This window comes from Heteronotia binoei, chromosome 1 (genome assembly GCF_032191835.1).
Source record: "Heteronotia binoei isolate CCM8104 ecotype False Entrance Well chromosome 1, APGP_CSIRO_Hbin_v1, whole genome shotgun sequence".
Classification (NCBI taxonomy): domain Eukaryota; kingdom Metazoa; phylum Chordata; class Lepidosauria; order Squamata; family Gekkonidae; genus Heteronotia; species Heteronotia binoei.
This window is the reverse complement of record NC_083223.1, coordinates 271,752,186-271,774,786: the sequence shown is the minus strand read 5'-3', so window position 1 is coordinate 271,774,786 and position 22,601 is coordinate 271,752,186. Positions and strand designations below refer to the sequence as shown.

Below are 22,601 nucleotides of genomic sequence, written 5' to 3'. Positions count from 1 at the left end.
CTAGAAATGACTCAAGGTGTGTACGTGAGGTTTCCACATAGAAGGAATGAAGCCCAACCAGGCAGGAAGATGGCTACATGTGGTGTTAGCAAAACACAGTGGTTTCCATGCTTAGCGCTTCACACCGTTCGCCTGGACAGCTCCGTGGCGGCGTAGCCTCCTCCTTACCATGGCGGGTTCCACGCGATGGCGGGGAAAAGTTAGAGCGCGGCTGCAGACACTCTGTGCCTGACTCAAGCGCTCATATACTTGTTAATAGGTACACGGGAGTCTTATGTAGTTCCTGGGCAGCGTCACTCGCATTCACTGGCCAGGCGGATGCAAGCTTACTTCTCCAGGCGCCCTGGCAACCATGCTGGTGATCATGATGTGCACATATTATGAAAAGTAGGGGGCTTTTCCTCACAGCCCGGATAGAATTCAATGGCAATTATAGAATTAGAAGATGAGCATGTGATAGTGTAGCTGATGTTGTTAGGTTTAGCGATTGTACTATCTGGCTGTATGCGGCAGCAAAGCTGGCATCTGGGTTTACTGCTAGTTCAGCAGTCTTACAAGCATGGGCAGCTTCAAGACTGGAGAAACATCTGGAGCAGAGGTCCATCAGTGGCTATTAGCCAGAAGGTATAGATGGAACACTCTGTCTGGGACAAGTGATGCTGTGTTCTTGGTGCTTGGGGGGCAACAGTGGGAAGGCTTCTAGTGTCCTGGTCCTGCTGATGGACCTCCTGATGGGAACTGCTTTGTTTTGGTTTTTTGGCCACTTTGTGACACTGCGTGTTGGACTGGATGGGCCTATGGCCTGATCCAACATGGCTTCTCTTATGTTCTTAGATCTCGTGTCAATAGAACAAACAGAGAGCTTCTTACGAGATAATGATTTTATTGAAAAGAAAGCAATGCTCTTTGCGTTGGGTTAGAAACTGATGAACAGGTGAAAGCTAATCATACAACTACAGAAAAAAAGCATGTAATAAAAACCAGGTCCCCAAACATTTTTTTTAAATTTCTGTAAACACCTAAGCATTACAATTTGCAATGATCAGTTTTTTAAAGCTGATTGGCAGAAAGCTATGTACGAAAGGATGGTTTATCTTCTACGGGAATATGCACACGGGATACGCTCACCCAGTATAAGGTCTTTTCTGACTGGAAGTTACCCGCAGAAAGCCTCATTAGAACCTGCTGCAACACTCTGGATAGAAGAGGAGGAAGAGAAAGACAACTTTTGAACCTGAACATGCAATCATCCTCGAAATAAAACAATCTGTTCCTAAAGTGATTGTGCAAAGGAGTGAATCCACGACATGGACTAGAATGAATCCTGAGGACGGCCTTTAGATTCGCAGAGCGCAATTTGCAATCCCAGAGCAATAAACCTCCTATTTCTAGTCATACGAATGAACTTTCAGGGTTGAGAGACGGTTACGAACTTTTTGTACTTTTCGTGACCAGGAATTGAACTTTGCAGAGATCAAGAGTTTTTGTATGGGAGGTAAGAGTGGAACTCTGACTGAAGCTTTTCCCACACTCCAGGCATTTATATGGTTTCTCCCCTGTGTGAATTCTTCGATGGGAAGTAAGTTTAGCACACAACCTGAAGCTTTTCCCACACTCCAGGCATTTATATGGTTTCTCCCCAGTGTGAGTTTTTTTATGAGAACTAAGATGGGAACGCTGACAGAAGCTTTTCCCACACTTTAGGCATTTAAAAGGTTTCTCCCCCTTTTACGTGTGAATTCTTTGATGGGAAGTAAGTTCGACACCCAACCTGAAGCTTTTCGCACACTCCAGGCATTTATATGGTTTCTCCCCCATGTGAATTCTTCGATGGGAAGTAAGACTGGAACTGTAAGTAAAGCTTTTCCCGCACTCCAGGCATGTGTATGGTTTCTCCGCTGTGTGAATTCTTCGATGGGAAGTAAGACTGGAATTCTGACTGAATCTTTTCCCACACACCAGGCATTTATATGGTTTCTCCCCTGTGTGAATTCTTTGATGGGAAGTAAGACTAGAACTCTGAGCGAAGCTTTTCCCACACTCCAGGCATTTGTATGGTTTCTCCCCCGTGTGAATTCTTTGATGGGAAGTAAGTTCGACACCCAACCTGAAGCTTTTCGCACACTCCAGGCATTTATATGGTTTCTCCCATGTGAATTCTTCGATGGGAAGTAAGACTGGAACTGTAAGTAAAGCTTTTCCCGCACTCCAGGCATGTGTATGGTTTCTCCGCTGTGTGAATTCTTCGATGGGAAGTAAGACTGGAACTCTGAGTGAAGCTTTTCCCACACTCCAGGCATTTGTATGGTTTCTCCCCTGTGTGAATTCTTCGATGGGAAGTAAGTTTAAAACTTTGAGTGAAGCTTTTCCCACACTCCAGGCATTTGTATGGTTTCTCCCCTGTGTGAATTCTTCGATGGGAAGTAAGACTAGAACTCTGAGTGAAGCTTTTCCCGCATTCCAGGCATGTGTATGGTGTCTCCGCTGTGTGAATTCTTCGATGGGAAGTAAGACTGGAACTCTGAGTGAAGCTTTTCCCACACTCCAGGCATTTGTATGGTTTCTCCCCTGTGTGAATTCTTCGATGGGAAGTAAGTTTAAAACTTTGAGTGAAGCTTTTCCCACACTCCAGGCATTTGTATGGTTTCTCCCCTGTGTGAATTCTTCGATGGGAAGTAAGACTAGAACTCTGAGTGAAGCTTTTCCCGCATTCCAGGCATGTGTATGGTGTCTCCGCTGTGTGAATTCTTCGATGGGAAGTAAGACTGGAACTCTGAGTGAAGCTTTTCCCACACTCCAGGCATTTGTATGGTTTCTCCCCCGTGTGAATTCTTTGATGGGAAGTAAGACTGGAACTCAGAGTGAAGCTTTTCCCGCATTCCAGGCATTTATATGGTTTCTCTCCTGTGTGAATTCTTTGATGGGAAGTAAGTTCAGCACCGAACCTGAAGCTTTTCTCACACTCCAGGCATTTGTATGACTTCTCCCCTGTGTGAATTCTTTGATGGGAAGTAAGATGGGAACTCTTTCTGAAGCTTTTCTCACACTCCAGGCATTTGTATGGTTTCTCCCCTGTGTGAATTCTTCGATGGGAAGTAAGACTGGAAGTGTAAGTAAAGCTTTTCCCGCACTCCAGGCATGTGTATGGTTTCTCCGCTGTGTGAATTCTTCGATGGGAAGTAAGACTGGAACTCTGATTGAATCTTTTCCCACACACCAGGCATTTATATGATTTCTCCGCTGTGTGAATTCTTCGATGGGAAGTAAGACTGGAACTCTGACTGAATCTTTTCCCACACTCCAGACATTTGTATGGTTTCTCCCCTGTGTGAATTCGTTGATGGGAAGTAAGACTAGAACTCTTTCTGAAGCTTTTCCCACACTCCAGGCATTTGTATGTTTTCTCCCCTGTGTGATTTCTTTGATGGGAAGTAAGACTGGAACTCAGAGTGAAGCTTTTCCCGCATTCCAGGCATTTATATGGTTTCTCTCCTGTGTTAATTCTTTGATGGGAAGTAAGTTCAGCACCGAACCTGAAGCTTTTCTCACACTCCAGGCATTTGAATGACTTCTCCCCTGTGTGAGTTTTTTGATGGGTACTGAGATGGGAACTCTTCCTGAAGCTTTTCTCACACTCCAGGCATTTGTATGGCTTCTCATCTGTGTGAGTTTTTCGATGAGAACTAAGATTAGAAATCTGAGTGAAGCTTTTCCCACACTCCAGGCATTTGTATGGTTTCTCCCCTGCGTGAGTTTTTCGATGAGAACTAAGATGGGAACTCTTTCTGAAGCTTTTCCCACACTCCAGGCATTTATATGGTTTCTCCCCTGTGTGAATTCTTCGATGGGAAGTAAGACTGGAACTGTAAGTGAAGCTTTTCCTGCACTCCAGGCATTTGAATGGTTTCTTCTCTCTGTGAATTCTTCGATGGGAAGTGAGGTTTCCACTGTGACTGAAGCTTTTCCCGCACACCTGCCATTTATATATTTTCTTTTTGTTAAACATCTTTGGTTGAGTATTAATAACAGATACTTCAGTGTAATTTCCCCTGCTTGCAGTGCACTCTTTCCTGGTGTCTCCTTGACATACGTTTTGCTGTACGGAGTCATCCCTCTGTGTAGGACTGGAATTATTTTTCTCTTTTGGTGGGTGTTTTCCCTCCTCCTTCCTGGGTGCATCCAAATCTTCAAACTTATTTTTTGCATGTGACTGTATATCCTCTTTCCCCATCAATTGGTGTTCTTCTGCTCCATTCACTGACTGCCACATGTCTCCTGCTGAAAGAAAAAGATACCTGGCATGAGAACATGACACTTTCCACAAGTACCTACTCCAGTAGCACCTAAAGCAGGAATGTCAGTGATGCTGCACACAGGTTGCCTCCAGCCCCTGCAGGGCTTTAATCCTTCCCACAAGCAACCGGCTGTTCTCACTTCTTTACCCAGGGCTACTTTTTCCCAAATCTCTCTCCTACTTCGCGTGAACGAGATTCGAATCCAAGCTTGTTCCCTCCATTGGCTGACTGCGGATCCCGTTTTTGGGAGAGGGAGAGAGAGTTGGAGGGATCCCGGAGGCAGAAGAGAGAGTAATTTGATTCCCGTGGTGTGTCTCCTTGATTACCAGTAACGTTTTATTTTAGGACACTTGAAGCCCTAGTTAGGTTGAGGTTTTCCTGTGAATGCACCCAGAAACAATGGCGCTTTCAGGCCTTGGCGCTCTCCAAACTCAGAGAGAGCTAAGGCCTGAATGCGCCGTCTGTTCTTTCTGAGCACCGAGGGGTCGGCGGAACTCCCCAGACCCCCCAGTGCCCAGAAAGAACGACGTTTTGTAATCAAGCCTCAGCGCTCTCTGAACTCGGAGAGCAGCGAGGTCTGACTGCGCAGCGCATTCTCTCAGGGCACTGAGGTATTGGAGGAACTCCCCTGACCCCATAGCGCCCAGAAACAATGGCACTCTTCAGGCCTTGGCCCTCTCCGAACTTGGAGCGCCACATGTCCTTTCTGGCCGCTGTGGGATCGGAGGAACTCCCCCGGTCCCTCAGTGCCCAGAAACTGTGTTTCAGTGACCATCGTGATGACGTCACCTCTGGGTGACTTTTCCACCATGAGAGTGGGGTGGGTGCGCATCAGGGTTCTGCCTCAGGCAGCAGAACCCCATGCACCGGCCCTATTTTATAGCAACAGACTAAAAATACTGACACAGTAGTGGTTAAGAGGTTAAGTGTGCAGACTCTTATCTGGGAGAACCGAGTTTGGTTCCCCACTCTTCCACTTGCACCTGCTGGAACGGCCTTGGGTCAGCCATAGCTCTGGCAGAGATTGTCCTTGAAAGGGCAGCTGCTGTGGAAGTCCTCTCCAGCCCCATCCACCTCACAGGGTGTCTGTTGTTGGGGAGGAAGGTAAAGGAGATTGTGAGCCACTCTGAGTCTCTGATTCAGAGAGAAGGGCAGGGTATAAATCTGCAATTCTTCTGCTTCTTCTTCCTTCGGAACTACAGTTTAATATCTGGAATTTGATGGCTAAGTATTTAAAAGACTTTTATGGTTCCATATATTCCAGCTCAATATGTCTCTCTTTCTCCGCTCCCACCTCCCTGGCTGCCTTCCTTCCCTCCTCCTTTGCTTTTTAAAATTGTTTTGCTGTCATCATCGTCGACTGGGGAAGGCAACGGCAAACCACCCCGCAAAAAAGTCTGCCGTGAAAACGTTGTGAAAGCAACATCACCCCGGTGGCGGAAACGACTGGTGCTTGCACAGGGGAGCTTTCCTTTCCTTTCCCATCATCGTTAGTGCTGAGTGCCTTTTGCCCTGTCTGAAATCAACACTTTATTTCACTCTCCAGTTTAAACAGATGAAGGTGGGGTGGGTGGGGGGGAAATAAACCTAACAGGACGCTTTGCAATCTTTCTTAGTGGCAAGGAAGAAGAGCCCAGTGGCACCTAACAACATTTGTGAAGGCCATGAGCTTTTGAGAGCCCCTGCTCACTCCTCTAGAAATAGCCGCGAGTCCCTTTTTCTTGATTTCAGATGCCAAAGGACAATAGCATGGATGAAACAAGTGGCAACACAGTAAGCAGGGGTGGCCAACAGTAACTCTCCAGATGTTTTTTGCCTACAACTCCCATCAGCCCCAGCCATTGGCCATGGCGGCTGGGGCTGATGGAAGTTGTAGGCAAAAAACATCTAGAGAGCTACCATTGGCCACCCCTGCAGTACGGAACCAAAGAAAAGAGCAAACAGCTGTGTATGCAGAAAAATAAACAAAATACTTTTTTTTTACTATCTGTGTCAACTTCTCTATTATATATACAGACACCACATCCCACAGTGGAAAATAATTTCATTCTCAAGGAAAGGTTCCACTGCAAGAATAAGACCTTCACTGAGGACATCCAAGTTCATATACAAAAGGTCATATGGGACACACAGTCTCGTATAAAACTCTGCCAGGATTTCTGCGTTGAATCCTGTAGTCCCCTGAAGACATCTGCCTCCAAAGGCAAAGGCTCTCTTTACGTGTCAGTCGACTCAGGACCACGTTTCGCGTAACAATGCTTTTTCCAGAGCCCATCTGTTCCATAAAGCACAACGCTCCTTAATAAAAAGCAGTATCGAGCAAAAATCTTCTGTATGAAGCAAAATTGTCAGAACGAAGCAAACATTTTCAGTATGCATGCAGCGAAATTTTTTACACCAGACTAAAATTTTACATGAGACTCTTGCAGTGGAACCTTTCCTTGCGAATGAGATCATTTTCTACGCTGTGATGTGGTGTCTGCATATATAACAGAGAAACTGACACAGAGACTAAAGATTTTGGATTTTATTTTTTCTGCATACACCGTTGTTGGCTCTTTTCTTCTGAAAGGACAAAAGCAGGCCTTGGTAATGAGACAGGGAACCTCGGGGTCAATTCAGTCCTTCATTATCAGGTGCCATTCGGCAGTCTCTTTGGTGTAGTGGTTAAGTGTGTGGACTCTTATCTGGGAGAACCGGGTTTGATTCCCCACTCCTCCACTTGCAGCTGCTGGAATGGCCTTGGGTCAGCCATAGCTCTGGCAGAAGTTGTCCTTGAAAGGGCAGCTGCTGTGAGAGCCCTCTCCAGCCCCACCCACCTCACAGGGTGTCTGTTGTGGGGGAGGAAGGTAAAGGAGATTGTGAGCCGCTCGGGGACTCTTCGGAGTGGAGGGCAGGATATAAATCCAATATCTTCTTCTTCTTCTTTCTTCATCTCCCTTTGAAATCCCTTTTTAACAGAAATTATACTCTTGAGTCAGAAACTGAATGTCTTGGAAGCTTAAATGTTCCCCCCACTTGGTTTTTTTGGCCACTCTGTGTGACAGAGTGCTGGACTGGACTGGACGGGCCTGGACTGGACGGGCCTGATCCAACATGACTTCTCTTCTGTTCTTATGTGACACAGAGTGTTGGACTGGAGGGGCCATTGGCCTGATCCAACATGGCTTCTCTTATGTTCTTATGTGACACAGAGTGTTGGACTGGAGGGGCCACTGGCCTGATCCAACATGGCTTCTCTTATGTTCTTATATGACACAGAGTGTTGGACTGGATGGCCATTGGCCTGATCCAACATGGCTTCTCTTATGTTCTTATGTGACACAGAGTGTTGGACTGGATGGGCCACTGGCCTGACCCAACATGGCTTCTCTTATGTTCTTATGTGACACAGAGTGTTGGACTGGATGGCCATTGGCCTGATCCAACATGGCTTCTCTTATGTTCTTATATGACACAGAGTGTTGGACTGGATGGCCATTGGCCTGATCCAACATGGCTTCTCTTATGTTCTTATGTGACACAAAGTGTTGGACTGGATGGGCCATTGGCCTGATCCAACATGGCTTCTCTTATGTTCTTATATGACACAGAGTGTTGGACTGGATGGCCATTGGCCTGATCCAACATGGCTTCTCTTATGTGACACAGAGTGTTGGACTGGATGGGCCACTGGCCTGATCCAACATGGCTTCTCTTATGTTCTTATGTGACACAGAGTGTTGGACTGGATGGCCATTGGCCTGATCCAACATGGCTTCTCTTATGTGACACAGAGTGTTGGACTGGATGGGCCACTGGCCTGATCCAACATGGCTTCTCTTATGTTCTTATGTGACACAGAGTGTTGGACTGGATGGCCATTGGCCTGATCCAACATGGCTTCTCTTATGTGACACAGAGTGTTGGACTGGATGGGCCACTGGCCTGATCCAACATGGCTTCTCTTATGTTCTTATGTGACACAGAGTGCTGGACTGGATGGGCCACTGGCCTGATCCAACAGGGCTTCTCTTATGTTCTTATGTGACACACAGTGTTGGACTGGATGGGCCACTGGCCTGATCCAACATGGCTTCTCTTATGTTCTTATCAAGGTCACAGAAAGTCACCAGCCGTTCCAAGGGAGCCCAGGCAACGCACAGTCCCAGGACAGATCTCTTCAGCCCCTACCTGCCAGTTCTGCCTCTTCATCACACCCCACGAGAAACAGCCCTTCCTCTTCTTCCAGCTGGGATATCAGGTCAGGTTTGGCCATCAGAGGTCCTGTTTATAAGAGGGCGGGGGGAACAAAAGATTAGACCTCTTCTGTGTGCCCATCAATTCAACCATTCCAAGTCTTATGGACTGCCCCTCCAGAAACACCCGACAGGCAACTAACAGGGTTGGGATGGAGTACAGTATGGGGTCAAGACTCATCCCTCACTCACTCAATTTAGTTTAATTTTTAGATTTATACCCTGCCCCGTCCCGCAAGGGGGCTCAGGGCGGCTTCCAACAATAAAACAATAGAGTTAAAAGAATATCATAACAACAGGCATTGCAAAACAGGAGCAGTGGAGCAAACAATCTTACAGACATAGGCGGTAAACAGCATGCGGCTGATGGCTAGAAGCATAACGTAACACCGTAATGGTGAAATGCTGGGGGAAGGGATGACTTTCAAAGGACGCCCGCTGGATTATTTAAAAGCCTGGTGGAAGAGCTCCGTCTTACAGAGCCTGCAAAACCTTGATAAGTCCCGCAGAGACCGGATCTCCATTGGGAGTTGATTCCACCAGGCAGGGGCCCAGACCAAAAAGGCCCTGCGCACACGTCCACCCAACTGGCCTCTTGGGACCTCAGCCTCTGCATGCACAGACTGCAGGGGGAGGGGCGGTGCAGCATTTTCCCACAGAGTAGCAATAGCATTCTTTTAAAAGAGTTGTCGTCCTGGAGACAAGACAGACAGAAATATATAAAAGGCAGCTGGCACTCAAAACACTTAAAAAAAATATCCACTCAGGTCATTCCGAATTCAACGATTCCTAAAATCTGAAAGGATTAAGATGCCCAATTATGTCACATTCATAGCCACTCCACGACAGAATTGTGGGGCTGTGGAGGACTGGCTACATCAGAGGGGTGTGGCCTAATATGCAAAGGAGCTGCTGCTAGAATTCCACCCCTGGTGACTGAGGCCCTAGACAACCAGAGGCCTGCTGACATTACACTAGCATTTCTGGGCCTGTCTGAGATGGAAAGGCCGGATGAGGACTGAAATGACAGCAGAGACAGCAGAGTTCCTTCCACAGCCTCATCTCAGCCCAGGCCCAGCCTGGAGGAAACCCCCTGCTTAAATTGCCCCCCATTTCCAGCCCAGGACTCCCTCGGCACCTCTTCCGATGCCCACTCAGGAGGTTCAGGCTCAGAAGTGCCAGGCAGGGGCTCCCTCTCTGCAAGGAGAGCACAGAACCCTCCCCACACCAGAGGGAGGAGAGCGGGGGGGGGGGGCAGAGACCACCAATGGGACCAGGGCAGGCAGCCTGACCTCCTCCTTCCTCCCTAAGAAACACCTCACAGTCACTCCTCACAGCAAGAAAGAGAAAAGGATACTTACTGAGAGAGGCCACGTTCCCATAATTCTCCAGCATGACTTCCTTGTACAGAGCTCTCTGGGCTGGGCGCAGCAGGCTCCACTCCCCCGGGGTGAAAATCACGGCCACCTCTTCGAAGGACACCCCCGCCTGCAAGAAGGAGAAGGAGGCATTTTTTACCTCACCGGAAAGCTGGTCCGGAGGGGGGAAGCCAGAAACAGAGAGAGTCGATTCACAGTGGAAGAGCAGCACGAAGAGGTGAGGAGAAGAGCCCCATGGGGACACCTCCCCCCGCATCAGCCCCCCTTGGGGGCATCTTGGAACCAGAGGGGCTGTCCTCCGTTGTATTGGGCTAGCAGCCTTGTGAGAAAGAGGCCAGAGAGGTCCATAGGATAAAGGACCAAATAGGTTTCTGTGGGAAATTCAGAATCGATACAGAGACTTTTGGAGTTGAGCCCAATCAAAAGCACTGTTTCTAATTCTGTTGCTTCTCGAAAAAAACACTTAAAAAAAATGAAACAAGTTTATTTCAAAATACAGAGATACACACGGAATCATCCACCGAATTATAGACAAGATCAAACCCACCCAGTCACCAAAAAACCCACAAAACCCTAAAGAAACCCAGGTTACGAACAATAATCAAGTAGAACAAACTAATTCCAAACCAGCATACATTGCTCATCTGTGTTCATCTCACTACCCCAAACTGGAGAACCAATTTGCTATAGTGGTTAAGTGTGTGGACCCTTATCTGGGAGAATCGGGTTTGATTCCCCACTCCTCCACTTACAGCTGCTGGAATGGCCTTGGGTCAGCCATAGCTATCTCAGGAGTTGTCCTTGAAAGGGCAGCTGCTGTGAGAGCCCTCTCAGCCCCACCTACCTCACAGGGTGTCTATCGTGGGGGGAGAAGATATAGGAGACTGTAAGCCGCTCTGAGTCTCTGATTCAGAGAGAAGGGCGGGGTATAAATCTACAGTCGTTGTCACCTGGACCAAAATTTCCATGTGAAAAATAACCCAGAAAAGGGGACCACTTTACTAAAATATTAGGCCTCTGTTTTAAGGACCTCCTACCATCCAAATTAGAAGTGACTTTACCTAAAAGAAAGTACTCCCAACCAATGTTCCCTCTACGCTGCAGAGACGTGTGAGCAAAAAGTCTACTTTGTGAGCTACTGGCTGTAAAGTTGTGAGTTGCTTCATAAATGATTGTGTCATATATCTTCAGATGTATTAAACTGAGACTGTGGGAATTGGAGGAAACGAAATTACGGCCAACTCTCCCTTATACTTGCTCTCCAGCTTCCTTAGGTCTTTATGCTTTTTGTGGCAAAATGCCCAATTATCTATCAGACCTAACCACTCCAAGTCATCGCAGGGCATTTATGTTGGCCAGACTAAACGCGTTTCCCTCCAAAGTTTTACAAGGGAGATATCAGCGAGTCCCTTTAGCCGACAGACTTTGCTCCTGTGGAGCGAATACCCCTGACTCAATCCAGCATATATTGCTTGATTGTTCTTTTTACCATAACCTCCGTAAAGATTTATTTGGCAAGCTTTCTTTTTCTCCAGATTTGTCTATTCTGCCACCCTGTTATTATTTATTGAGTGATACTGAGGGGGTGGTTAGTGAGGCTGTGGCAAAATTTCTGGCTGACATCCTTAAATTTAATTCTGACCATGTTTGAATGTATCTGTAAGCTCGGTTTTATTTTGATTTTATCTCCAATGTTTAAATTTTTATATTCTGTGTATTTTTATCTGAATCTATTATGCCATTAAAGGTTTGGTATGGTATGGTATGGTATGATTGTGTTCTGGGGTCATCTTTCCTGAGCTGAGGCAAAAATCTGTGAGCTGGAGGCTAAAAATCCATGAGCTACCTTACGCTAACTCAGCTTAGAGGAAACACCGCTCCCGACATTTATTCAACCAAACGTCTATGGAAGAGCATGCCTTTAATTGCCAAAGCAAGGCTATAGCGAACTTAGCCACGTTAAGCAGCAGAGAAATTAACTCCTCCTTTAAAACAGGAATCTCAAAATCATCCCAAACGTTTAAGAGACAGATTTTAGCAGATAAGGGAATCCTGACATTTGTAATATAATCAATAAAAACCCATTCTAGACAGGGGGTGACTGAATTTCTGCCTTCCCAGCAAAGAACGCTAGAATTCCCGCTCCTCTGAGTGTCACAATGGAGAAGGAAGTATCCCTACTGTCTGCCACATCTCCACAGTGATCCTGGGTGCTTGCAGGGGGGGCAACAGTGGGAGGGCTTCTCGTGTCCTGGCCCCACTGGTAGACCTCCTGATGGCCCCTGGGTTTTGGCCACTGTGTGACACAGAGTGTTGGACTGGATGGGCCACTGACCTGATCCAACATGGCTTCTCTTATGTTCTTATGTGACACAGAGTGTTGGACTGGATGGGCCACTGGCTTGATCCAACATGGCTTCTCTTATGTTCTCCCCTCATACCTGAGCTGGCTGCATGGTGGCCCTTTTTCCTTCAGCACACACAGGAAATGGCGGAGGAGGCATCAAAGGAGGCTTTTCTTGCCTGCCTAGAAGAAAGAAAGAAAGAAAGAAAGAAAGAAAGAAAGAAAGAAAGAAAGAAAGAAAGAAAGAAAGAAAGAAAGAAAGAGGGTGGAAATCCATTTTTGCTTCTCACACATTTTCTGTGCCTCTTCTTGGAGCAAACCTGGGTTTTTTTGGCCACTGTGACACAGAGTGTTCAACTGGATGGGCCACTGGCCTGATGCAACAGGGCTTCTCTTATGTTCTTATGTGACACAGAGTGTTCAACTGGATGGGCCACTGGCCTGATCCAACATGGCTTCTCTTATGTTCTTATGTGACACAGAGTGTTCAACTGGATGGGCCACTGGCCTGATCCAACATGGCTTCTCTTACGTTCTAACCTTTTTCCGGTCTGGATTCAGGGCACCATTCAAGATACTGGATTTGATCTCTCAGGAGTGTTTGGTCCCCCAATCTATCCCTTCAACCAGCCATTCGGGACAGGGGGGGGGGGGGGATCTTACCTTCCTTATTTATCCATCTCCCTCATCCCCTGGAAAGGCTTCCTCGCAAACTCTATCAACCCCTTTCTGGGAGATGAGTCCCCTTCCCTGCCTTTTTCCCATCTGAGGGAGGCCATGACACTCCTGCCTGCCCTCCCCCACCCCGCCCCCCGTTTTTAGGAGAGTGTGTGGGGAATGGTGTGAGGGAACCCTATAGGGATGAGATGGAGAGCCTGACTAAAAGGTGACAGATGCCGGCTTAGAATTAATTTCTCCCCGCACACAGAAAACTAGCCCCGCAAGGAATAAGATTTTGAACTCTCCCTGGGTTGACCAGAATGCTTTTTGTAGCAGGGAGCTTTTAGCAGAGGGGAGCCTCTCAAAAACGTTCCCCCGCCTGCCGTCTCAAGGGAACCTACTCTGAATCCACGCATGGAAAAAGCGGGAGAAAATTTTAAGCACAAAAGAATTCTGTCCAACCCATCATCTTATCCCACTGCGACAGGGTTTCCCTGCTTTTTGCAAACTCTCTGCAGAGTGGGCTGTTCCAGTGTTTTAAAAGCCATCCATTCTATGTGAATATATCTGTACAGCCAGAGAGTCTTGTGGCTACACAGATACACCGGTCACCTTGCAAATTAAAACAAAAACAAAACTGACTCACACACCTCGACCCCAAGAAGGAAAAACTGCTGCTGTTAGGGGGTTTGAAACGGCAGCCATCCCGCCTTCCTTGCCAAATTCAACTTCACCCCAAAGCTGCTTTGGGCAAGATGGCAGAAAAGCCAAGGGAAACCCCGGCAGATACCCAAGCGCTGCAGGTGCTGTGTGGAAGTGGGAACAATGAACTCCCCGAAGCATCCAAGCCACAGCAAATCACCTGTGGGGAGGAGAGCTCACCCTCCTGCTCATCCCCCACCGCCTTCCTAAAATGTGCTTCTGGAAGCCACTTGCACTTCCTCCAACCCCTCAAAGTGCCGCATTCGGATCCTGCGCTCCAGTCGGCTGCAGGGACCACGTGGCTCCGCGCAAAGGGGAGAAGCGGCTCTCCTGGGACAGGAGTGTGTGTGTGGGGGGGGGGGGCTTCTCCCCAGGGAGGCAAGGAAGAAATGGGGGGGGGCTCTCTTTCAGCCCCTGCTGCACCCCCTCCCCTCCTCTCCCTCTGCTTTGGGTCTTGCATTGCAGCCCCCAACCCAGTTCCCCACCTCTCCACCCAAAGCCTCTCGGAGCTCACCTGACCCCTTCCCAGCCGGTGGAGCAGAGTCCCGCCCGGGATTCAAAGGGGCTCCAAGGCAAGGGGCGGAAGAGGAAATGGCTCCGCTCCCCCAGTCCCCAACATTGACCTCTCTAGGACTGCGCGTCTCACTCTCTTTAACCCTTGGAGTTGGGGCTCTTTTTGCAACAGGAGAAGGGAAAGGGGGCGGGAGGTAGGAATTCCTGTCTAAGGTGGCGCCCACTTCCTCCCTGAAAATTGGGACTCCCCCCCCCCCAAAGAAAAGGTGCTTCAGACCACGCTGGTGACTAGAGTTCACTAGTCCAATTCAAGAAATATCTGGGGACTTTGGGGGTGGAGCCAGAAGAGTGGGGGTGGAGCCAGGAGACTTTGGGGGGTGGGGCCAGGATAGGGTTGCCAAGTCCAATTCAAGAAATATCTGGGGACTTTGGGGGTGGAGCCAGAAGAGTGGGGGTGGAGCCAGGAGACTTTGGGGGGTGGGGCCAGGATAGGGTTGCCAAGTCCAATTCAAGAAATATCTGGGGACTCTGGGGGTGGAGCCAGAAGAGTGGGGGTGGAGCCAGGAGACTTGGGGGGGGGCCAGGATAGGGTTGCCAAGTCCAATTCAAGAAATATCTGGGGACTCTGGGGGTGGAGCCAGAAGAGTGGGGGTGGAGCCAGGAGACTTGGGGGGGGGCCAGGATAGGGTTGCCAAGTCCAATTCAAGAAATATCTGGGGACTCTGGGGGTGGAGCCAGGAGACTCTGGGGGTGGGGCCAGGATAGGGCTGCCAAATCCAATTCAAGAAATATCTGGGGACTTTGGGGGTGGAGCCAGGAGCAAGGCTGTGACAAGCATGACTGAACTCCAAAGGGAGATGTGGCCATCACATTTAAAGCGACAAAGCAGGAGTCAAGTGGCACCTTTAAGACCAACCAATTTTTATTTATTTCTGGTTGGTCTTAAGACTTCTGATTGGCCTTAAAGGTTCCACTTGACTCCTGCTTTGTTCAACTGCTTCAGACCAACAAGGCTGCCCACTTGGATCTATCAATTTAAAGGGATAGCGCACCTTTTATAGCCAGTCTGGTGTAGCGGTTAAGTGCGTGGACTCTTATCTGGGAGAACCGGGAGCTGCTGGAATGGCCTTGGGTCAGCCATAGCTCTGGCAGCGGTTGTCCTTGAAAGGGCAGCTGCTGTGAGAGCCCTCTCAGCCCCACCCCCCTCACAGGGTGTCTGTTGTGGGGGAGGAAGGTAAAGGAGATTGTGAGCCGCTCTGAGACTCTGATTCAGAGAGAAGGGCGGGGTATAAATCTGTAGTGTTCTTCCCTGTCGGAGCGGGAGTAGCAGAGTGAGGGAGATGACTTGCCCGACACAGGGCTTCAGGAAAGAAAATCAGGCAGACACGTGCAACTAGTGCCAAAAGGTGTATTAACATATATACACAACAAGTGCTCTCTTGTGCAGTCTATACAATATCACCTCCACGGACAAAGTGCTTCGCCTAACCACCATCTCACAGGGAGAGACCTGTGTGATGCACACACAGATCATATATAGTCCAAGCAGCCAATCCTGGCCGTGCTGACTCAGCAGATTGCATCACTTGGCTTCTGCCGGCTCAAGCCGGTCTGCTGATCAGGTCACTGTGACCTAGCCTGGCAGCTAGATCACCAGCTGTCATACTGTAGCTGTCAGACTGGGTTTATGTAGATTCTTGCTCCAACACACCTCCTAATCTATTTAAACCCAGTGCACCAAAACACTTTACACAGTTTACATACATGTCCACCAGCAACATTACAGTTCATATTTACGTAGCTCGGAACCCTTTCCGGAATTCGTTCAGGAACTCATCATGATTGTAAAACACATCATCGTGTTCCTGTTCAGCCAGCTCTTTCAGACGCTTGGCTTCAGCCTCCTTCTCCCTTGCCTCGCACTCTGCCACCCAGGCTTTCCATTTCTTAGCCTTTTCTTTTAACATTTCCTCAAATCCGGGTGGGTCTGGATTGACAGTCAGAGTGACATAGGGACACTTGTACCTAGCGGGACGTTGGCCTTTGGTGGACCTGGCAGACACCCGTGGCCCTGTGCTTGGACCAGCTTTGTCTTCTTCGGGTTGCTCTGTTCCCACCTCCTGGGCTGGTTGCTCTGCCCCTGTAATTGGGTGTTGAACCTCCTGACTCTCACACTTTACCTCCAGTTCCTGCATTTGAGGCTCTGCCTCCTGACTCTGCTCGTCAGGCTCTGTGCCAGCATTCGGCTCACCTTCTCCAGCCCCACTGGGTTCCACCTCCTGGGCTGGAGTTCTGGGCTGCGCTCCAACATCGTTATCGCTACTTGGCAGCAGGACAAATTGTTTCTGCAAGGAGCGCAACCTTGGCCAGCTGCTTTCTTCATTGAACTGGGCACTCTTGCTAAGTGTTATCTTGCTTTTGCTATTGCAGAAACGATAACACCTGGCCCTTGGCTTGTAGCCCAGAAAAATTAGGCTCTCTGCCCGGACATCCCCCTCCCCGCTACTCGTGGAGTGGATGCCAACCCGAGCCCGTGACCCAAAGACTTTTAAAGAACTCAAATCTGGGGTCTTGTTCAACAGTAACCTGTAAGGCACATTTTTCACAGTATTACACCAAACCCTATTTTGCAAAAAAACAGCTGCATGTATGGTTTCTGCCCAATAGGTCATTGGCAGTTGTGCATCCTCTAACATGCAATACATCACATTCTGCAATACAGCCCCATGCCCATTTTCTCGGGGCGTTGCCGGGTTCGTCAGACGGTGGGCGATGCCCTTGTTCTCCAGCCAACGTTTCATCTGGTTAGATAAGAATTCCCCCCCTCTGTCGGTTTGTACAGCCAGGAGATTAACCCCTAATTGTCTCTCCACTGCTTTGACCCACTTGGTGAATGTCTTATACACCTCAGACTTATGCACCATGGTGAAAACCCACGCGTACCTCGTGTGGTCGTCGGTGGCCACCAAGCAGTATCTCCTTCCCGACAGACTCTTTGGCAATGGGCCAATAACGTCTAAATGGACTAGTTCCAGGGCTCGTGTGCTTTCCCTTGAGCTTTCTTTAGCAACAGCACACGCCTTGCTTTTGGTCTTCTTGCAGACCTGGCAATCCAAGTAACATTTGCAAGGATTTACTTTTAAACTAGGCACAAGCTCCAGGGTTTTCTTTAACGCCCTAAATCCGCAGTGCCCGAGTCTCCTATGGAGCAAATGTATACAATTATTGTGCACAGGCTCATTCGACACCTGAGCCACCTGGGCACAATCACTCTGGACCACATACAGTTTACCTTCCCTCTTTCCTGTCACAAGCAACTTTCCCCCACCTCCCAGGATTTTGCAGCAGGTTTTCTCAAATCTCACCTGGTATCCCTGGTCAAACAGTGTGCTAACACTCAACAGGTTAGACTGCAGTGAGGGTACATACAACACATTTTGCAACATACATTTCAGTGCAGGAAATTCCACATTGCCTGAGCAAACAGAATTGGCAGTGGTCCCATCAGCCAATCTCACATACTTATGCTCAGGACTGTCAATGTTTTTCAACAACTCCTTCTCGCAGCAGAGATGGCTCGTTGCCCCGGAGTCTAAAATCCAAGCAGACCCTGTGCTCTCTACTGCAGACGTGACCAGCCGGGTTGCTTCCTCACACGGGCTGGCGGTCCTCCGCTCTCGCCGCACACGCCCCCGCCTCTTCTCCCTCTCAGGGCAAGCTCGGAGCAGGTGCTGCGACGACCCGCATCCATAGCAGCGACGGACTGCAAACGCAGTCGGCTCCACTTCCTCCACCTTCGGACGCCTGCCAGCAGCAAAAGCTGGCTCATTCTTGGCTGTCTTCCCGGACACACCGATAACAGCACGCTGCCTGGCCGACACCCCCGGACAGCTCACGGCCGCAATTCTCTCTTGGAAGTCAAGCAGGTGGGCACAGACGTATTCCATGGTCAGGGTCGCTACGTCCACCGTCTCCAGAGAAGTTATCAGGGGAGTGTACTCAGGTTGCAACGACGACAGCAAAATGTACACTCTGTCGTCTGGAGCTACAGTCTTGCCTCTTGCCTCCAGCTCAACGAAACAGTCCGTTAGCCGTTTGATGTGATCTTTCACACACCCTCCAGCCGGCATAACGGTGCGGAACATCCTCCTTGTCAAGGCCATGAGGGAACCAGCAGTGGTGCTAACATGCACCGCACTCAACGCGTCCCAGGCAGCCTTGGGAGTGTCCTTCCCTCGCACATAAACCAGCTGGTCATCTCCTATAGATAGCACTATGTTGGCCAGTGCCTTATCCGATAACACAGTCTCGGCAGGAGATAAGTCAGCAGGGGGGTTACTCACGAACAGCCATTGCCCTTCACGCTTGAGGTAGTGTTGCATTCTCAGGCTCCACACCGCGTAGTTGGCTGAGGTGAGCTTCTCAACGGCTACTCCAAGCTGTTGCTGAGCCATCGTGCCGACTCCTCCTCACAGCTGGCTGCCGACGTCCCTCTGGCTCTCAAACAGAGAACGGTGGTGCTTCTGTGTCCTTCACCGGCGTTCCTCGCCTCCGGCTCTTTCCAAACTCACAGTCAGCTCAACTCGCAACTCTCTCCTCCGCGCAGCGGAACCGCCCTGGGCCCATAACCCTGTCGGAGCGGGAGTAGCAGAGTGAGGGAGATGACTTGCCCGACACAGGGCTTCAGGAAAGAAAATCAGGCAGACACGTGCAACTAGTGCCAAAAGGTGTATTAACATATATACACAACAAGTGCTCTCTTGTGCAGTCTATACAATATCACCTCCACGGACAAAGTGCTTCGCCTAACCACCATCTCACAGGGAGAGACCTGTGTGATGCACACACAGATCATATATAGTCCAAGCAGCCAATCCTGGCCGTGCTGACTCAGCAGATTGCATCACTTGGCTTCTGCCGGCTCAAGCCGGTCTGCTGATCAGGTCACTGTGACCTAGCCTGGCAGCTAGATCACCAGCTGTCATACTGTAGCTGTCAGACTGGGTTTATGTAGATTCTTGCTCCAACACACCTCCTAATCTATTTAAACCCAGTGCACCAAAACACTTTACACAGTTTACATACATGTCCACCAGCAACATTACAGTTCATATTTACGTAGCTCGGAACCCTTTCCGGAATTCGTTCAGGAACTCATCATGATTGTAAAACACATCATCGTGTTCCTGTTCAGCCAGCTCTTTCAGACGCTTGGCTTCAGCCTCCTTCTCCCTTGCCTCGCACTCTGCCACCCAGGCTTTCCATTTCTTAGCCTTTTCTTTTAACATTTCCTCAAATCCGGGTGGGTCTGGATTGACAGTCAGAGTGACATAGGGACACTTGTACCTAGCGGGACGTTGGCCTTTGGTGGACCTGGCAGACTTTGGGGGGTGGGGCCAGGATAGGGTTGCCAAGTCCAATTCAAGAAATATCTGGGGACTCTGGGGGTGGAGCCAGAAGAGTGGGGGTGGAGCCAGGAGACTTGGGGGGGGGCCAGGATAGGGTTGCCAAGTCCAATTCAAGAAATATCTGGGGACTCTGGGGGTGGAGCCAGGAGACTCTGGGGGTGGGGCCAGGATAGGGCTGCCAAATCCAATTCAAGAAATATCTGGGGACTTTGGGGGTGGAGCCAGGAGCAAGGCTGTGACAAGCATGACTGAACTCCAAAGGGAGATGTGGCCATCACATTTAAAGCGACAAAGCAGGAGTCAAGTGGCACCTTTAAGACCAACCAATTTTTATTTATTTCTGGTTGGTCTTAAGACTTCTGATTGGCCTTAAAGGTTCCACTTGACTCCTGCTTTGTTCAACTGCTTCAGACCAACAAGGCTGCCCACTTGGATCTATCAATTTAAAGGGATAGCGCACCTTTTATAGCCAGTCTGGTGTAGCGGTTAAGTGCGTGGACTCTTATCTGGGAGAACCGGGAGCTGCTGGAATGGCCTTGGGTCAGCCATAGCTCTGGCAGCGGTTGTCCTTGAAAGGGCAGCTGCTGTGAGAGCCCTCTCAGCCCCACCCCCCTCACAGGGTGTCTGTTGTGGGGGAGGAAGGTAAAGGAGATTGTGAGCCGCTCTGAGACTCTGATTCAGAGAGAAGGGCGGGGTATAAATCTGTAGTGTTCTTCCCTCCATTGGAAATAATGAAAACTAGGGGCACCTTCTTTGAGGGCTCATAGAATTGGACCCCCTGGTCCAATCCCTTTGAAACTTGGAGAGCCTCTTGGGGAGAAGCACTCGATGCGATGCTGCAAATTCAGTGCCTCTAACTCAAACAACAGCCCCCCAAGCCCCAAATACCCGCAGTTCAATTATCCATTAAACCCTATGGGATTCGGTCTCCATAGGGAATAATGGAGTGCCCAGCAGACATTTCCCCTCCCCCACCCTGCTTTCTGATGATCCTGATGCGGAGGGGGGAGGGCCTCCAAACCGGGGGATCCCCTGCCCCCACCTGGGGATTGGCAACCCTACTGGTGACTGATACCCCACAGAATCTCTCAGCATTTCAGCCGTTCCAGGGAGCCAGAAGGGAAAATGCAGGCAGAGCAGGAGAGAGAAAAAGGCAAATAAGTAAAAGACATTTTGATCTCTCCCAGCAAAGGGACAGAGAGAGAATCATGCCAGGGTGGGGTGGGGGGTGTCCTTCTCTGGAAACAGATTTGGAGCAGCCTCCAGGTGGACTCGGGATCCGTGTGGGGGGGGGGGGAGGGGAGGGGAAGAAATCAGATCATCTCCAGACCACAGAGCTCCCTTTCCCTGGAGAAAAGGGATGCTTTGGAGGGTGAACTCTGTGGCCTTGTGTCCCACTGAGGTTTCTGTCCCCCTCGGCGTCACCCCCAAACTTCCAGGAATTTCCCAACCTGGATCTGGCACCCCACACCCACCCCCCTTTGGGGGCCAGGGAGGAACTGGCAGCCCTATTTGTGGAGCCTGGGAGGGGACAGGACTCTGCTTTCAATGTGGTTAGCATAGGTAGAAACCAATCTCCCCAGCTGCTGGAATGACCCTAGTTCAGCCATAGCTCTCGCAGCAGTTGTCCTTGAAAGCGCAGCTTCTAGGAGAGCTCTCTCAGGCCCACCCACCTCACAATGTTCCCTCTAAACTGCAGTCTTGTGAGCAAAAATTCCACTATGTGAGCTACTGGTATTAAAGTTGTGAGCTCCTGCATAAATTGTGCTCTGGGACCATTTTTCCTGAGCTAAGACAAAAACATGTCAGCTGGAGGCTACAAATCTGTGAGCTAGCTCATGCTAACTCAGCTTAGGGGGAACACGGCTCACAGTGTCTGCTTTGGGGGCAGGGAGGTAAAGGAGATTGTGACCGCTCTGAGACTCTAGATACAGAGTGTAGGGTGGGATATAAATCCAATATCATCACCATCTTCTTCCTGGGGATCCCATTGTCCCGAGGGTTGTGTAATTTGTAATTCAGCAACTTTCCTTTCCACTCAGTTCCTGAAGTCCCTTTGCAACAAAACACCTATTCTGAGTCTCACACTGAATGTCCTGGAAGGTCAAAGTGTTCTCCTTCAGGTTTATCAGTCTTGTGATTCTTGATATCGGATTTCTGTCAATTTGTCCTTCAGTGTAGGGATTTCGTTATCCTTGTATATTTATATGTGCATGTGAGTGTACCTGGAAGTCATGGCGACCTCTGACCCCCTATTTGGGGGGCAGGAGAATATTGAGGGAGCTGGCTGAATAGAGCCCGCCCCCACCTCCCGGTATTCCAGGGTGGTCTCCTATCCAAGAACTTAACAGACTCGACACTGCTTAGCTTCTGAGATCTGACGACATCGGCTTCCCAGGTCAGGAACTTTGGCATAGGTTTTGACCTGCTTGCCCAGTGCAGAGAACAGAAAGGCCCGGATAGAATTCAATGGCAATTATAGAATTAGAAGGTGAGCATGTGAACGAGCCTCAGATAGTGTAGCTGATGTTGTTAGGTTTAGCGATTGTACTATCTGGCTGTATGCGGCAGCAAAGCTGGCATCTGGGTTTACTGCTAGCTCAGCAGTCTTACAAGCATGGGCAGCTTCAAGACTGGAGAAACATCTGGAGCAGAGGTCCATCAGTGGCTATTAGCCAGAAGGTATAGATGGAACACTCTGTCTGGGACAAGTGATGCTGTGTTCTTGGTGCTTGGGGGGCAACAGTGGGAAGGCTTCTAGTGTCCTGGTCCCGCTGATGGACCTCCTGATGGGAACTGCTTTGTTTTGGTTTTTTGGCCACTGTGTGACACTGCGTGTTGGACTGGATGGGCCTATGGCCTGATACAACATGGTTTCTCTTATGTTCTTAGATCTCGTGTCAATAGAATAAACAGAGAGCTTCTTACGAGATAATGATTTTATTGAAAAGAAAGCAATGCTCTTTGCGTTGGGCTAGAAACAGATGAACAGGTGAAAGCTAATCATACAACTACAGAAAAAAGCATGTAATAAAAACCAGGTCTCCAAACATTTTTTTTAA

At 49.2% G+C, this 22,601-nt stretch overlaps 2 protein-coding genes across 2 annotated transcripts in view; both read right to left on the bottom strand.

The window, feature by feature from the left end:
- The window catches only part of LOC132583492 (zinc finger protein 721-like), a 33,174-nt gene extending 28,904 nt beyond the window's left edge, over positions 1–4,270 (bottom strand). The window contains 2 exon segments of the mRNA XM_060255155.1: positions 1,491–2,149; positions 2,151–4,270. Coding sequence (XP_060111138.1) covers positions 1,491–2,149; positions 2,151–4,270 — 2,779 coding nt within the window.
- Positions 4,271–6,511: 2,241 nt separating this feature from the next.
- Positions 6,512–12,373, bottom strand: LOC132583392 (KRAB domain-containing protein 1-like). The gene is made up of 4 exons (XM_060255062.1): positions 12,354–12,373; positions 9,895–10,021; positions 8,469–8,561; positions 6,512–6,570 (listed from the first exon to the last, which is right to left on the bottom strand). The coding sequence occupies exons 1-4, from the start codon at positions 12,366–12,368 to the stop codon at positions 6,512–6,514; spliced, it is 294 nt and encodes a 97-aa protein (XP_060111045.1). The 5' UTR covers positions 12,369–12,373.
- Between the last annotated feature and the right edge of the window lie 10,228 nt (positions 12,374–22,601).